This window comes from Lepisma saccharinum, chromosome 24, assembly GCF_977018435.1.
Source record: "Lepisma saccharinum chromosome 24, izLepSacc3.1, whole genome shotgun sequence".
NCBI classification, from domain to species: Eukaryota; Metazoa; Arthropoda; class Insecta; order Zygentoma; family Lepismatidae; genus Lepisma; species Lepisma saccharinum.
Genome location: NC_139252.1, coordinates 50,731,219 through 50,749,593, shown reverse-complemented (window position 1 = coordinate 50,749,593; position 18,375 = coordinate 50,731,219). Strand labels below are relative to the sequence as shown.

General features: G+C 37.2%; 1 protein-coding gene across 5 annotated transcripts in view; it reads right to left on the bottom strand.

Moving 5' to 3' along the window:
* The window catches only part of LOC145977922 (uncharacterized), a 65,014-nt gene that overhangs the window by 11,229 nt on the left and 35,410 nt on the right, over positions 1–18,375 (bottom strand). For 4 of the 5 annotated variants that reach the window (XM_083110243.1, XM_083110238.1, XM_083110240.1 and 1 more), the window contains exons 8-10: positions 15,569–15,782; positions 7,413–7,548; positions 4,350–4,421 (exon numbers count right to left, since the gene is read on the bottom strand). In XM_083110243.1, the coding sequence (XP_082966369.1) occupies positions 4,350–4,421; positions 7,413–7,548; positions 15,569–15,782 (422 nt within the window). The remainder of the gene's footprint in view (positions 1–4,349; positions 4,422–7,412; positions 7,549–15,568; positions 15,783–18,375) is intronic. The other variant, XM_083110242.1, reaches the window with a different exon arrangement.

Genomic DNA, 18,375 nt, shown 5'->3' with positions numbered 1-18,375 from the left:
TTACTGTTTTGTATATTTTAACTTTTAGTTTCTTAGATATTAAACGAGAAGACAAAAGCTTATGAAGAGAGAAGTAACATGCATTTCCTGAATTAAGCCTACTTTTTATTTCCTCTTTAATATCATTTTCATTTGTTAATATTACTCCTAAGTATTTGAATTTGGAAACTGGTTCAAACGAGTTGTTATCAATAATTAGATTTTGATTAATACCTAACACTTGGTTTCGGCCTGTAAGCATATATTTAATTTTCTCTTTGTTAACTTACAAACCTATTTCTTTAGCAGTTTTGAAAAATATTTTAGCATTATTCTTAATTGTATTCATATCATCCCCCAGTAAGTCTACATCATCTGCATATGCTAACAACTGAGTCACACAATTTAATTTTAGTCCTTCTTTAGTTTCTTTTACCTTCCTAACAGCATATTCTAAGGCAAAATTAAAGAGCAATGGAGATAATGCATCTCCTTGTTTTAACGCATCAAGAATTGTAAATTTGTCAGACACATTAATACCCACACGAATTTTACGTCAATTATACTAGTATGCATTCTCTTATCAAAGAGAATATGATCTATCTGATTATGAGTTTTACCATCTGGAGAAGACCAGGTATATTTATGGATATCTTTATGTTTAAAAGTGGTACTTTTCATAATTAAATTCTTTGAGGTTACAAAAGTAATCAATCTTATACCATTATCATTACTTAATTGATGAAGACTTTCTTTACCAATCGTGGGTTTAAATGTCTCTTCTTTGCCAATCTGTGCATTACAGTCACCTAACAGAATTTTCATATCATACTGAGTCCTGGCCACCTAACTTCCTGGACAGCTACTACATCTAATTTATACTTAACTATCTCATTAACTGTACACTGAAATGCCCCAGGCCGGTAAAGGCTCAGAACATTCCAGGTGCCTAATTTAATATCTTTATTCCTAACGTAGATCTTATCCTTAGTCCAGGGACCTCCCAAAGTAGTCCCCACCCGGAGATCCGAACGGGGGACTATTTTACCTCCGGAATATTTTACCTTGGGAACATCCATGGCCTTATATTGCTGTTTCTTGACATTTTTTTTACAGTGCAGAGTTGTCAGCTCTACGCCTAACCCCCAATATGAATGGAGTAAGTACTACACAAGACAAACACAAACACATTAGACAGCACAATTACTACATAAGACGAACATAAACACATTAGACAGCAAAACTACTACACAAGACACACACAAACACATCACAACTATAACACAATATAAACACAAACACACCACAACTACTACATAATATAAACATAAACAAACTACACACCACAACTACTACACAAGACAAACAAATTAGACAGCACAACTATTATGCAAGACAAAACAAACATACTAGACAGCACAACTACTACACAAACATACTAGACAGAACAACTAGTAATAAATAAATAATAAATAAAAAAAAATTTAAAAAGTCAATGAAGACGAAATTCCCTGACATTTCCCGCTTCATGTTTGTTTTTTTTTGCGAAAATCTGTTCTTTATCATAATTGATGTGAAAAACTGATTACTGGTGCAGCTTAAATAATAATAAACAAAAAAAAAATAAACTTGATTATTTGAAGATCTCCACGCTTAGAGGTGACGAAGGAAAGCGTGGGAGGGAGACCGGCAGTCGGTAGGTAACCCAAGGTCCTTCATGGGCTGTCGCGCTAAGGATTATTATTATTATTATTATTATTATACCTAAATGAACCCCTTTAATTGTTGGGACTGAAATTGTTGAACATGTAACTCAAAAAATCGTATTAACTGAAATATAATAGTACACAATCTTAGGGTAATTGGCAGGGAACACCAGAAAAATACAGACAAAATAATACATCCATTAGCAGGTATGTACTTGATCGGTTGCAATCACTGTGCAGACAAACTAGGATCCGCAGATTCGACAACTGGAGTTTGTATTGCGCTGAAGAATCGCTGAAGATTAAGAGCGAGTCGAGCAAAACTGAATATGTTGCAGAGCGTGTGGAATCCGTGATACCAGTGTTACACATCCCACTATTTTAACCCTATGTTTATTGTGATTGATTGATAATGGTGCTATACAGCGTTTGTCTCCTGAAACATAAAATTTTAGAAGTACTTTCTGCGCATAGATTATTTAATAAATATGTCATTACATAATATAAATGCAAAATAACTTCTAAACATGATATCATGTGTGTATATTTCGAGCACGCAAAAAAAAATAAACAGAGATAAAAGTAAACAACGATATGCCCCCTCTTCAATTTAATGACAAATTATTGTTTTTGGTTTAGAAATACATTTATAAAAAACTTGGTTGCTTTGTTCGCAATACATTCGTTACTGTAAGACACACGCGCTTCAAGTTATACCAGCAAAAAAGCATGATTTGTCACCGATAATCAGGTGCATTGTCTGCTGCTATTACTCTGGTTTCAATTTATGAATCACTTCACTAAACCAGGATTCAAATCTTGGTCTGTTAATTTCTTGCTGATAATCACCCTTTCCTTTCTTTGCACGGAACAGTAAATATGCACCTTCAACAAAGACTTAATTGCCACCAGTGGGTGAAACAAAAAAAGCCTCCCCCTTCCCCTCTTCATTTCTCGTCAGTTTCTTTAGCCGTGGCGGTGGTTTTGCAGGGTGGTGTCCAATGTTTGATTCAATGTACGCCCCCACACCCTTCCCCACAGAGTTAATGCACATCTCGTTAAAATAATAAACATGTTTCTTATCACGGCGATATCTTTTAATACCGCGGAGATTCATTTGTCGTCAAACAACAAACAATCATGTCCTCTTCCTAAACTTAAACTGCAAATCATTCAGCACCCGTGATACAGTTCGTGCGCACATTGACGGCAAATCACCTCACCCCCTGTTTTACTTTGATCATGTTGTCATATGGAGGATTATGCATTTAAAACAACTTGCTTGATTTGAAGAGCTTTTCTCTTTGGATGAAGCCCAAAATAACACTCGGATAAAACCACACACTGAACAGGAGACCTCGATTCAGCCATTCTCGCAAGAAGCAAAAATACGTTCCGCTTGACATGCATGCTGGTTTTGATGTGTTCCGCAGTTGGCAATACTGTGGATTTTCTCAGTGTCTGCAATGTAAGCAGCTCGGCAGTTGAGGCAAGACAGGCACGGAAGATTCTGTGCTTAGTTCTCGTACGGATTGATACATAAAATCTGCTGCAAACTTAGCCTGACGCTTGGCTTAGTGGCTTTCTTTTAATATCCATATGGTTGTTTTAAGTTTTTTATGCCAAAGTAGTGAAAAAAGTTGTGAGTAGCGAACAGGAGTAGTGAAGTAGGTAAATGTAGCTGTAGCTGTAGCAAAGCTACTTTTAAAATGTAGCGTTCTGACCACTGAATATATTATAATTTAGTGCAAAATTCTGCCATTTTATTATAATTTTTAATATGGATGGGCCGATAATGAACTTTGGCTGATACCGATTAAGTACCAATATACAATTTCCTGATACCGATAACCGATATTCTATCGATAAAATTACGAATTGTTCTTGAAGAACCTGAATAGTTCATTGACCTCCTTAATAAATGCATTTTTTCGAGATGACTGCAGTGTAAAAGAAGTTGCTCATTTAGACATTTACTTTTTCAAAAAATAGGGCATGAGATTATCCATAAAAGTTATAACAAAATTGTAGAATTTTGCACTAAACTATAGATACATCAGATCGGTAAAATAATCAGTAATTTTACCGATACATCTATATTGGCCGATACTGATAGAGTATTGATTAATCTGTCACATCCCTAATTTTTATGGGTAATCTTCATGCCCTACTTTTTAAAAAAAAGTAAATGTCTAAATATACACCTTCTTTTGTACTGTTGTCACTTTGAAACACACATTTATTAAGAAGGTCAATGAACCATTTAGGTTCTTTAAAGACCATTTGGAATTTCATGTCAGATCGATACAATATCAGATATTGGTGTTGGTAGCTAACCTATTTTATTTAGCCCATTGAAGCATATAGAAAACATATACATTAGAACTTGGTCCAGATCTGGGATAAATTCCAAACTGAAGGTCAGATAACAAGCACGAGATTTGATTTCAATAAAATAAGGGTGTAATCTAGATGATAAGTTGTTTAATGAAGGACAGTTTGCTTATGTTGGTGAATCAAGCTGAGAAATCATATTCTAACTTAAATGGTCACTATTTTTAACAGATTATGACAGTTATCTCCTAGATAATATTTTTCAATATTATAAAATGTCATCTAGATAACATCCCACAACTAGAAAAATATTTCTTCACGTTATCTCACCTTCACCTTCATTGTCGTCAATGTGCAATATTTCCTCTACTTCCTTCTCCACTTCTCTAATAACATCGTGATCTGAGGGAGAATACAAACAAACTTTGAGTTATTGCTTGCATACCTTAAAAAGAACAAGTCTTTGGGGTCAATGTGCAGTCACTGCGAAGGCCTTTCCACCCATCTGCCTGCTAACTGTTCAGCCTATTCAATGTATCTCCATACCAATACAATAGTTTATTGACGCTACATGCTGATTTTACACAAATCAATTATACACTAGTAAGCAGTGAATAGAATGAACAAAAGATTCTACAGAGTGGTCACAAAGTGGGTATATCCCCTTTATTTTTGACACTACAATGGTTATGGTTCAATGCCTTATGTGGACACATACCTGATGGTTTGAGAGTCCGAAACATTGGTATGGAGACAGTCATTTTCGTAGCACAGCGGAATTCTGCACCATGTTCTGGCACACTTTGTGCTACAAGTGCATCTTTACCTGAATAAGATCTTTCCCAGGCGGTGGTTTGTAAGAGGTTCTGAAGATTACCCAGCTACCTTAGCCCAGCCTCCATGAAGTCCAAACTTCTCCTCTGGAGGTTCATCATCAATGACAAGAGTCAGAGATAACTGGTATCATACAATGCAATTGTTACAAGCAGCTGTGGAAGATGCCTACATGCACATGATCCCGTCCGCAAAATCATCTGCCAGAACATGGTGAATAATTCGGCTGTGCTAAGGAAATGAGTGTGTCCATACAAATGTTCCGGACTCTTACACCATCAGGTACGTGTCCATATCAGGCATTCAACCATAACCATCGTAGTGCCAACAATTAGGGAGTCTGGGGTGGTGCACCGTCTATCTGACCACTCTATATTTAGTAAGTAATGTTACTGTTACACACAGAGCACACATAACTACACCGCATCAACATATTTTTGCATAGTGTGGATAAAAAGTAATCACTCTCTCTCAAACAGGTAAACTTTACGGAACAAAATATCCACTCACATGTTCTCTCAGTGTAAGTAGGAGTCGAAGTAGTGGTTGTCGTGGTCGTGGTGAATGAAGACGACGTGATTTGAGGCTTGAGAGACAAGTTGAGAGGAGCCGGCCGCTGCAGCTGCTGACAAACTCGTGGAGGAGAAGGGACTGAATGTGTAATGACATGTATTGCTAAAATATACATTTCGTCACATATATATAACAAGTGAAGCCTCTCTTCCGTAACTTGCATGGTTATAACTTTCACCACTAGAGGGCAGGTTATGCTGACTTCCTCTTGATATATGCTGCCTCCTAGTGGCAGATTTTCGTACTAAAATTGCAAGCTGTTTTGCCATCGACAATCACTTTCACTTGCAATTACATCAGCTGGAAGGAACGTCGCTTTAACGATCTAGCAGGGCAAAGCGGACTACGTGACCAAAGCGTTGATATGTACGAGGAACTTCGTATATTTCAACCGTAATAAGTCGCCACTTTACATTTACGGCTAACCATGTGCATTGTCTGAAAAGCTGCATATGATATACTTTTGCATGTAGTAACACAGTCCTAGGCATGTTGCTTGCATCATGGTAAACTACTCAAGGTACATCATTTTTGTATTGAAATGAACATAAAAACAGTGAATGTTAAAAGTGCTTGAATTAGTGTGTCACCAACAAACTTTTGCCATATTCCAACAAGGTTGCCTGCGTACGATCGTTAAGAACTATATTTTTGTTCAATGACACAAAAAGCGATAAACTTTTAATCTTCCTCCAACTTTCAACTTTAAGTTCTAAGTCAAAATTAATGTTTTAAAACTGTTTTAGTCGAAACCTTCTACATTGTGCCATGTTACATGTTTGAATGTTTCATTACTGTGAAATATCGAGACGTTCATGTTGCTTTATGCTACGCTTCTAAGTTACTTAACAATTATCATCTTTCAATAATATACAACAGATCATTTCTCAAGAAACACGTCAGCAAAAGTTAACGAAATTAAAGAAAGCAAACACACATTATTATTTTTATGAGTAATAATAACTTGTCCATCCCTTTCTAATCAAATATAATTTCGCTGCATATTCATTATCCCAGTAGCATTAAAGGTAATAAAAAATGTTAATTTAGAATTAAGTTTAAAAAGAAATTGGAATTCCCAAAAAGCCACGTCTTTCTGCTTTATGTTGCATTATTATTATTTAGTCATGTTTGAAGCATAATAGAACCAATAAATTCTCGTAAAACTTGAATGTCTTAATGAATATTTTTGTGCATGTAAGCACACGTATATGTTGGATAATTGTACATAAATTTATATCCACATATTAAGAGATTAAATTAAAACAGACGTAATTTTGAAGCAAGTTGTTTGCTAATTGGTTGAATTAAATGTTTGTCTTTGTTGAATGTGATTACTCCTTTGAGAGTTTTCTTGTTGATGCATGATGTAAAAATTGCAAACATTAAGCAAATAAACATCCCTTGTTACAATATTCATGATCGTTAGATTTCTTCAAAAAAAATCTTTTTTTTTTAGTATCTTGAAATAAATACTAAAGTAGTCAGTAAATTTGCATGTTCACTGTACTAATCCTGCAGAATGACAAATATGAAACTTAAGTAAAAAGTAACGCACATGCTCACAAGATTGCTTTATTTGTGTTGCATGAACATAGTGTTTTCGTTGCCTTTTTCTCTTAATGTAAAAATGAATGATTATAATCCAAGAGTGTATTGTAGCTAATAATTGTGCATGCATTGTGGTGACGACATTGATTAATTAACATGAATTATCTTTTAACTTTATGAGAACAGGTTCATGTTTTGCTTGCAGATTTGTGAAATTTACCTTTTTGAAAAGGGGTGTTAAATGTAAATAGTTACCCTCCCCCTTTTTGCTAGTCTCTTGTGCATATTTCTATTGTTCAATGAAACTAAAAATGCACTATACGGACTATATTCATGGTTTGTGATTCTGGTTGGTTTTCGAATCTTTCAACATCTATTAGTCTAGCACGGTACTTCCTATTTACCATCTTCTGAGCTAAGATTTGGGAATCTTACCGGATGACACACATGTCGCAATGTTCAGAGAGCGCAATTTTTTTGTACTCGCAACAGTTCTGCTTGTGTGAGAAGATGGCAGTTTCGTGACCTCATCTCGATCCACGAGAGGAGGAGATGACCTCTCTCTTGATTCCTGTGGAGGGGAAACAAAAGAAACATACAATAATAGATTTGAAAACTGGAAACGATCGTGCAAATATGTTTTTGAAGTAGAAGTTCTTTGTAGTTGCCCATAATTACACCTATTAAAAAATCATGTAATGTTGTGATGATTCTTCTTCAGGGTGTCTACCAAAACAACAAATCCAAAATTCTTCACTCTTTCTTGAACTTTTTCATTTTTATTAACCTTTATTTATTCGACACCTACTTAGGTAATGTTAGAAATTAGCATTTAAGAAAATAAATATTTATTTAATGAAAACCCCCACCAAAAGGCCAGTTAAGATGAAAACTGAAGCTCTATTCAACAAGAGAATTCGACTTGCTTTATCTATTAATGTATCCTGGACTGCATTTGGCAGACTAGGGAAGCTCTGACGTCTGGGCTCACAGCTAGTGTAATCTTATGTGGGGTTTGTGTTGTCATTCCTGTATATTTGTGACTGTTCCTTGATCAATCTTATCTCATCAGCATTCATCCTCATCTTCGCGATTAGCGAAAGGGGGCCGACAAGTGAAGTAAAATAAACTAAATCAATCAAGTAATTGTGAGAGTAAAAATTCTTGACCCCAAGTATCATTTCTTGAGTATCATGATTGGTAGACACCCTGTTATTTAATTTTGTCATTTCAGTCTACAAAATATGTGCATTATCCTGTGTAAATTCTAAAGATAAAAACTATGGTGAACGTTGGTGTAAGTCCACTTTATACACAGTTAGTCTAACTGGGACAGGACCTACAGTTTAGCACAGGATCTGAAGAAAAAACTCTGGTACCTTTATCCTTGATAAAAAAATCTACAGTATTAAGAAAACTCTTGAAGAGGTCTTATATTGATTTCATACATGCCCTGATCACAAAAAAAGCTATATTTTTTTTTAAAAAAAGGACCTTTCGTTATTTAACACAACACAAAAACATATTATAAATCATTTCCAAATTGCAAATATACATAATAATGGCACATGTTTTGTAACTTTTGACACTGATGCTCTATTAGGAATAATAAAATATAGATCATAGTAAATTTCTTCAGTGCTATATTTTATTTCATTTCCTCAGTGCTTAGGATGGCACATTCGTAACTCGAGCAAGTAGCCGTGTGTGCAGCATTGAAACGTTGAGAAAACTGAAATACACAATAAAGGAACATAACCTGATCATTTTCATAATCCACAGATTTACTAACGTGGTAACACGGACAATTGCAAAGAATTTCAACGTGATTACACTTCCCTAACCAAAGCTATGGCACATACCATGCAAACAAATAATGAGTACAGAACATTCAACTTTAACATTAAAAAAAATCAAAAGTTATCCACTACATGAGCATAAATGTGTTTACAAGACATATAGCACATGCATATAGACACACAGAATTACACATCTTCAGAGATAAGATTTTTAAAAATTGTTCATGTAGCTAAGAAAGAGAACAAAATGAATCCAAAGCATAAGTTGATATTTTCAACTACTGTAAAACAGAACAAAAGATGTAAACTACCCAACAGAGAATCAACCCTAGCACTCCTGTACACAGAAAGTAATGGTGCTTTCAGTCAGTTTCAAATTCTAAAGGACGATTAAAATAATAAGTCATGTACAATCTAACAAAAATAAAATTGTTCAAATTATTTTAGTTATTTTTACCCTTACAAGGCAAGAAAATTCAGACCCAATATTCACCTACCTAGCCTTCAAGAATGTATTTGATGGGGAGGGGGGTCCACCCCTCCAAAGACTTACTAATTACAATAATTACAAACATTAAATAATGAAATAATTAAATAACTAAAATATACCTCTTCTTTAATCGAGGATTATTTATTTCTTCCAAACTAATATGAAGGCAAGGATTATATTGTAATCCTTGTAGTTTGAAGGACAGTTACAAAGGATATTTATGCAAGATTTATTACTACTAATAACGTAACATTCATAAAATATCACCAGGAACTTTACATCCACTGACTCTACCATCCTATTTTATAATCTATTAATATTCAATTCTTTGTCTATTTGACATTAATTTTCTTGGCAGGGCATTTTTTTTACAAAGTTTGCCGACCTTAACTACACATAAGCTAGATAATGAATACGTACTGTTATATCTCTATTCTTATACCATCCTTTTAACTATTCATGTAATAAAAATATAATATTAATTATTTTGAATATTTTAATTAATATAATAATTATTTTTGTTTAAAAATTATTATTATTATTTTGATACACTTGGTTCGTCCCCCCTGCCCCTGAAACATATTTCTAGATATGTGCCTGCAAGCCTTGGCAAACAAATAAGGCTTCTACTAAAATTACCTTTCGTTCCAAGCATTTCTTTAACATTTGGTATGATTTGTGAATTATCTTGTGTCGCAGGTTACTCGGGCCAACTTATTCTGTTAGCTCAACCTGTGTGTCATTTACCATTCCATTTTGCTTGTCTTGGGTTAATCACAACGAGCACCAAAACTACACATCAACAAATCTGTGTGTCACTCATGAATAGTGATAATACATTTCAATGTTCATGGGGTGGAATAGAAGGGAATTTATCTCACCTACCAATGAAAATATATTATTGATGGAGTTGTTTTATTTTACTTTGCTTCTAGTGTCACTTTTGGCTAATTTGCGAAGAAGGGGATGAGTGATGATATGATGAATGGACACTCACAAACATCAATGACCAGGCTGGAATTCGAACCTGGGACCCCTGACATCGTAGCATAATGTGCTAACCACTCTGCCATGGGGACCGGCATATGATATTATTGTTCAAATGCATGTGAAATATTTGAATTTAGAAATACCTTTAGAATACTTTGGTAGGTCGTAAGGGTAAAAATCCCCCATGCACATTTCACTGTGCCATGAAGGCACACTTAGAGGATGTGGAGGTAAGGCTCCACACATTCTAGATCTCAGTCATTTAGATGATGTGATCAGCACCATGCTCTGATCACCTTTTAACCCCCTCCTCCATTTATCCATTTATTTGAGGCTGGGTGAACCTCAGAGCTGCTTTATGCAGGGATGGACAAGGCTGGAAAATTCCAACCTTATATCACCCACCCCAGGAATTGAACCCGTGTCTCCCACGTGGCATTTTCAAGCCCTTCCGACTAGACCACTGCAGTTCCTTATGATACTATGATCAAATATGAAATGTCATTATTATATAATTCTAAGAATTATTCAACACTGTTAAATATTAAATGAAACGAATCTACTATTTGGTTTGTAGGAAAGTTCATGGTGAGTATGTATGGAGTCAAGAAAGAAAATTCCTATGTTAATAAGCAAAAAAAAATTAATAACATGTGGAAAAGAAGACATGCGGCCCTAAATCCCACCAGGGAAATAGTAAATAATGAAGGTAAGAGCCTCGCAAATCATCTCATAATAACAAATCTAATTCCATGCAAGTACATTGTCTATCATTCAGAATATACAAACACCACCTTCCATACTAGTAACAGCATGTTAAAAACAAAAACGGCATGAATTGCTGTAGGACATCAGTATTAGCAATGATAAAAAATGTTAGATGTGCAAGTAAGTACCCCATCCAGTACCATATCAAACCATGTTCAGGCTCAATACTGACATGCCGCGGCCCTTATCATGTTGTCAAAAGGTGGGAATTCTGATAAATACAATCTCCATTATTTAATCTAAACGAAGGAAAAAAATGACATAGCATCATCTTCCTGAATAAAATGGGATACCAATTTAACCTGCAAACTGCTCATGCTATTGGATAAAATCTAACAATCATGAATTTATTATTGTATCTTGATTCTTTGTTGTGAATTTTGAAATGGTGTGTTACCTTCTCTCTACTGGTCGGTCATCTGTGAGCAAAACAACTATTCCTGGCTGAAATAAGTATTTTGGTCGGGGGTGTTGGTATATGCTCTCTGAAGGATTGAGTTCTGGCATTACATACACAGTGCATCACATTAAAGCCAAAGTGGTCAAATTGATAGGGTATATGACTGACATGTGGGAGATCTAAGGTCGGAATTTTTCCATCCTTCTCCCTGCATAAAATGGGTCTGGGGCTCACCCAGTCTGAAATCAATGGGTACCCATGTGGGGGGGGGGGTAAATGTGGCCACAGTGTGGTGTTGATCACACCACATCCGAAATGGCAGAGATCGAGAATGCGTCAGCCTCTTACCCACACATCACCTAAATGTACCTTCATGGTTGATTGATTGATTTGTTGTTTTAAGTCCACTTTATGCACAGTAAGGCTAATCGGGATTGGACCTCCAGTTTAAAGTGGGATCCGAACCACTTGTGTCTCCACCGGGTATCGAACCCGGGACCCCTAGATTACAAGGCGATGGATGATGCTACCGCTGCGCCATCAGGGAGGCCACCTTCATGGTATGACCCACACCATTGGCACTGATTGTTACCCCAAGTGTTAATGTCACCGCACATCACTGGTTGTGAGTGCAAAGAAACTTTCATGATATCAATGATTGTATAGTTTATCTTGTGACTGTTTTTGGTATTTAGTTTATGATGTCATATTACATAGTGGTGTATTCTCTATGTTGCCATGTTTACCACCAGTAAACCAACTTTTTTCACATTGTTTTAAATATTTAACTTTAATATATGGGTAATTGCACAATATATACAATGCAAATTACTAAAACAAGATTCTAAACCAAATTTAAGTAAATTATTTTTAAAAAACTTAAAGACTGGTTTATGAACATGACTGATTGTTCTCCTTTACACCTTTCCTCCCTGATGAACGTGGGGAGATTGAGGGTGCCGATGCGAGTGGCTATTTAAAACAGGCTGCTTGGGGTCAGTTCCACCTCTCCAGACTTGGCAGGAGAAAACTGCTTGCTCTCGGTGTTGCACTTGGCAGAGGCAGTGTTGCTACATGAAGAGAAATTTTCCTTCATGCAGGGAAATCTAAATTCAATTTAAGTGAAATGGGGATTTGTGAAAAAAATAGAAATTGCCAGAACATTTGAAGTTATCAGACTTCTGGTTTTGTTTCACTTGAATGCTTTCACTGGAGTTTTATTTCTTATATCTCATTAATCCAGATAGGATGCATAATAAATATATACAATAAATAAGAATTATTGTGGTATACCAGGTCAAATTTTCAGAATGCATCGCCGATATTACACATCATATTATTTTGGAAAAAAGATGTAAAAATGCTCCACTTTATGTTGTACTTTTTTATAACCATACTTGCAGTTATCCAGAAATGCTCTGTATGTTAAGTACATCATGTTTCAAAAAGAATATACGTATTTCGCATGCATATATTTATTAAACTTTAAGACATACGAAGATGAAACTTGACACACATACTTACGAACCTCTCAAGTTCAGATTACAGATGTTCAATATGTCCTCCAGCAGTGACACAAACAATATCACATCGATACTCAAATTCCTCCCATACTCGGGCAAGCATGTCCTTCGTCACTGATGTTACGGCAGTACGGATCCGGTTCTTCAACTCTTCCAGGTTCTGTGGGAGTGGTGGTACATAAACATTGTCTTTAATGAAACCCCACAGGAAGAAGTCACAGGGTGTCAAATCCGGTGACCGTGGAGCCCAGCTGATACATGCTAAGTCGCCAGCTCCTTGACGACCAATCCACGGTTCGGTAGAGTTTAATTCAGATAATCACGCACTTGGCAACTCCAGTGAGGGGGAGTCCCGTCTTGTTGAAAAATGAAGTTGTCTTCGTGCAGCCTCGGAAACAACCAGTTTTGTAACATAGAGAGATACTGCTGACCGTTAACCGTGTTTCCATCAAAGGAGAATGGGCCATAAACAGATGATCGGGATATCGCGCAAAACACATTCACTTTGGGCAAATCTCGTACATGTTCAATGAATGCATGTGGGTTTTGTAGGCGCCAAATGTGAACATTATGTTTGTTTACCTGACCACTGACATGAAACGCAGCTTCATCACTAAACACGATGCGTTGTGCGAAAGTGTTGTCATTGTCAATAGCATCAAGAATCTCATTACAAACTGCCACACGTTTGCGTTTGTCATCAGGATGCAGAGCTTGAAACAGCTGTACCTTGTACGGCTTCATAACCATCCGACGTCTCAAAACACGCCAAATTGTTGTTGTAGAAAGTTGTAATTCCCGATTGGCACGACGAGTTGATTTTGAAGGGCTACGTTGGAAAGCAGTTTGAATTCGTGCAACATTTTCTTCAGGAACACGAGGGTGGCCAGGACTCTTTCCTTTACATACACATCCTGTATCTGCAAACTGTCGATACCATCTGCGAATGTTCCACCCATTCGGAGGATCAATTTGGTACCTTAACCTGAAACGTCTTTGCACTGTAATCACGGAATTGCACTTTGCAAACTCGAGAACACAAAATGATTTCTGCTGCGGAGTAGCCATTTCAAACAACTGACGGTTACCAAGCAAAACAGAACGCAACTGACATCTAGCGGCTATTATATAAACTAGACTATGTATTCGTTTCTCTAATAGCCAAGCCGGGACGCAGCGATCGATAGTTTGGACAAAATAATACTTTGTAATACGTATATTCTTTTTGAAACATGCAGTATATTGGTTTATGCAAATATAAACTAATAAACACCAAAATGAAGTTTACTAGAAAAATGTAACATGTTTGAGTTGGGTTGTAACGTAAAAAGGTAAAATCCCCATGCATATAGCACCGTGCCATGAAGGCACATTTAGGGGATGTGGGGTAGGGCCCCACACATTCTCAATCTTTGACATTTTGGAGGTGATGTGATCAGCACAATGCTCCAGCCACCTTAACCCCCCCCCCCCCCCCAAGGTACCCATTGATTTGAGGCTGCTTATGCAGGGACAAGGCAGGAAACCTTAGATCAACCATCCTGGGAATTGAACCCGGGTCTTCCATGTTGAAGTAGTCGGACACCCTGCTGACTATCGCATTGCGGAGTCCACTTTATTCACAGATAGGCTTAATTGGACTGGATGCTAGTCTTATTTTTGGCAGTAACTTAACTCATCTGAAGAAACTTGAAACAATCCAAAGCAATTGCTTAAGAATCATACACATGCACCCCCAAGAATATAATTCCCAACAATTGCGCAAGATTTACAACATACCCACAGTCACTTCGAGAATACATTAAATCTACCTGAATAAGATATTCCATAGTATACATAACAAATCATCTCCATTGCATCATAGGATTAAGCTCTCCTCAGAATTCAGCACCCGAAATACCAGATCGTCCTTACATAGAGACCTAGTAATCCCCAAACCCATCAAGAGCAGATTTGGTCAGAAGTCTTTCTCGTACCTAGCAGCGGTAACCTGGAATTCACTCCCGACGAAGGTCAAACTCAGTACCAGCAAAGCGCAGTTCTGTCGTCTTCTACGTTCACATGTCTATAAATTCTAACTCCAGTAATATTATTTTCAGTGCTTCCTCGCCCCCTCCCCACCATCCCCCACACACACACATATATTTTAAAAATTTCATCCCTGTACTTCAAACAGCAATTCCATACACACTCATATCCAAACCCACACACCTTTACACTTTCTTTTCTTCTAAATGTGTATAACTCTCAAACTTTCTTTATTACATTGCTACTATAGAACACTATATATACTAATGTAAATTCATCACATTTTCCTTAGATGTAGCTTTTGCATATTTTTTTTTTTAATATAGGGCATCAAGTCATTATTTGTATTAATTTTGTTCAAAATGAAATGTTGTATGGCTTAATTGTAACCCTATGGAGATAATAAATAATAATGATAATAATAAATCTACAGTACCAGTACTAACTCCAAATCCATTCCCTGTCCAACTGCAAAGGAAAAAAAAAAGAGAAAGAAACAAACATGCAGCACACACAAACAGCCGACACCAACACAATCACCCTAACGGAGGTGAATACAGAGAATATCAACTTAACTTTGCCTTCTTACGTACCACAGACCTTCTCATTCTTTTGACGACAAATTCTGAGGATCCTGAGAGGTGCATCGAAGGAACGGTCGTCACGGATGTTGGACTGAGGGAGATGGTCTTCTGAGGGAGATGGTTGGCTGTCCCATGAACCCCCGAGTCGATGGTCGAGGATGAAGACTTGATTGTCTCTTTATCGGGAGGTTGACTGACACCTTCAAGGCTGCTGGGAGGAGCACTACATAGAAAAAAAAAACATGTAATAATTACTAACTGTTGGCAAACTTATGCTTTCTAGGAATTAAAATTAGAGAAGGAAGCAATAATAGACATGCACCACACAGTACACCAAATAAATCAACGCAAGAAGAACAAGGTACAAAGACTTAGGAGGTACAATAACTATAGCATTTTATGAAGGTAAAAAAACAATTTAATTGCCAAGTAATTGAGTTACAAAACTATTCCAAAAGTCCAGATGAAAGATCATGAATGTGGGGTAACAACAATCATTTCATGACATTTTTTCATTCAGTTGAAATACAGTACAAAAAGAAAAGTATTTTAAATTCGCAGATCAGGTAAATTATACATTTTGCTACAAATATATTTCCTGCATATTTCTAGTATCATATTTGCACAATACATTGACCACATCAGAAGTGGTTATTAGATAATCCTTAGAGTGGAAAAAAATGATACAAACTATGACTCATTTTGGCTTGTTAAACAACTTATTGTTTGTGAAATTTTGCACACTGATGGTGTAGCTACAAGTAGCGGCTTAAATGTTGACAAAATAAATGCCTATGCAATCAAGTGTTTTACTTGTATGCTTTTTGTTCTCTATTTTATGATGCTTAGTTGACAATAGTTATTCCAAAATGAAAAAAAATACAAATTCAAGGCTCATTTAGTCTTGTATTAATCATATATTTCATTGCTTTTGTACCTCTCCTGGGTTGGACTATGATGATACAGGATGAATTAATGAACAGACAAAATTGATGAATGGACAAATGCGCTCACAAAGCTGAGTTTCAAACTCTGTACCTTTAGTAGTGGGCCATTCATCATTGTAACATGCACATTTTGCATGTACATAGATTCAGTGAACTTAGTTGGGTGTGGTTCACAACTGGAAACACAGTGGATTGCATCATTGAAAGTCATCACTGTCCACGTGCATTCTATAGCCTTACCAGGAGTAAGGTCAGTAACGACAAGAGGCTGTGGTCTCTACCGAAGGTTGTTCCAGCTGTTATCATGAGTGATGTGACTCCCTGTGGCCGTGAGCTCAGCTGTTGCTGTGAGTGATGTCACTCCCTGCAGCCCTGATCGTTCAATGCCAAGGCCACCTGATACGATCGCCCAACCTTGGCCTTCCAGACTTCCTGAGGCCGACCTCAGCCTCGACGAGTAAAAATACCTAGGCTGGCGCAAGATTAGTACAGTAGCCCTGAACAAGGTTACTAAGGCCACACCCGACGTATAAATGCCCTAGTCGCAAGACTAGGTGCGTGGAAGTCAAGTGATAGATCTGAGGTGTAGCCAGAGGCGCTGCCATTCTCCACACCAAGATGGCTAACCATCCAGCCATGACCAGGCTGTCAACAGGCTGATAGAAGATGGACCTGCTCTGCAACTCATAAGTATCGCTATTCTCTTATCCCTTCTTTCCAAGGGAGAGAATTCATCCATCATATCAATTATGCTCTTTTATATTTATAAACTATTGTTAATATCTCTTAGGTGTTTCATTGTGTCTACGCCTTACAGATATCACCACTATAGAATTAAGGCTCTACCAAGGTACCTAATATGTTCTCTTACAGCAAAACCCCCAACCGTCTGAGCTACGTTACCCTAACGGTTGGCTTGGGGGATCACAAACCCCAGCTGACCGTTACATTATACTTGGTAATCAAGGAAGTAGGACTATGGGTCACTAACCATGCATCTTGACAAAAACGTAAGCTCAATTTGACACAATTGGACAAGCAAGTTTGGGGAAAGACACAGTGATGATAGAAAGAAATCACAACAAGAATACAGAACTGAAAGTACTCAAAATCAAGGCTTTCTTTTAATGGGGTAAAACATTTACTGCAACTAATAACTTGTGCAAGCTGGGCAATTCAGAGTGACGGATGGGACTCCACTCTATTTACGACAAACATCAACATAACACAAAGTACTTTAACATTCCGTGGGACCAAGACCCGAGCCACACAGATTCAGAAGGTGGAAAGCAAACGGTCGAGAAACGTTTTGTCACCGTCCACACGTTCCACAATTTCAAGGGCAATTCGCACACGACACTGCATTTGATCGTCCATCAAAATCTTCGGAACCATTCTTGCACAGATTTTGCGCATGTTCAAGTTTTAGGTAACAATTTCAAAAACTTGCATTTTCGCCAATCCCACCTCCTCTGCAATCATCTGGAGACTTAAACGCCTGTCTTTGTCTAACAGAGCTTTCACACTGGCCACATTTTCCTCCGTTTTTGACGTGGATGGCCTCCCTGAGCGTTGTTCGTCCTCGACCACCTCCCGTCCTTCCTTGAACGCCATGTGCCATGTGTAAACTTGCGTGCGGGACATCACTTCCTCGCCGTAAGCCTCCCGTAGCATGGTTAAAGTCTCCGTAAAGTTTTTTTTCAATTTAACACAAAATTTCACAGCATAGCGCTGTTCCAAAGTGTGCTCCATTTTCACCAAATCCACCAACTGCAAATTCTCGACACGATGTTTTTTCCATGTACACAACACGAGCGATTGCACCTCAACCACTGCTCGCACGCAACTGAGCGAGGCCTTGTTTTGAAG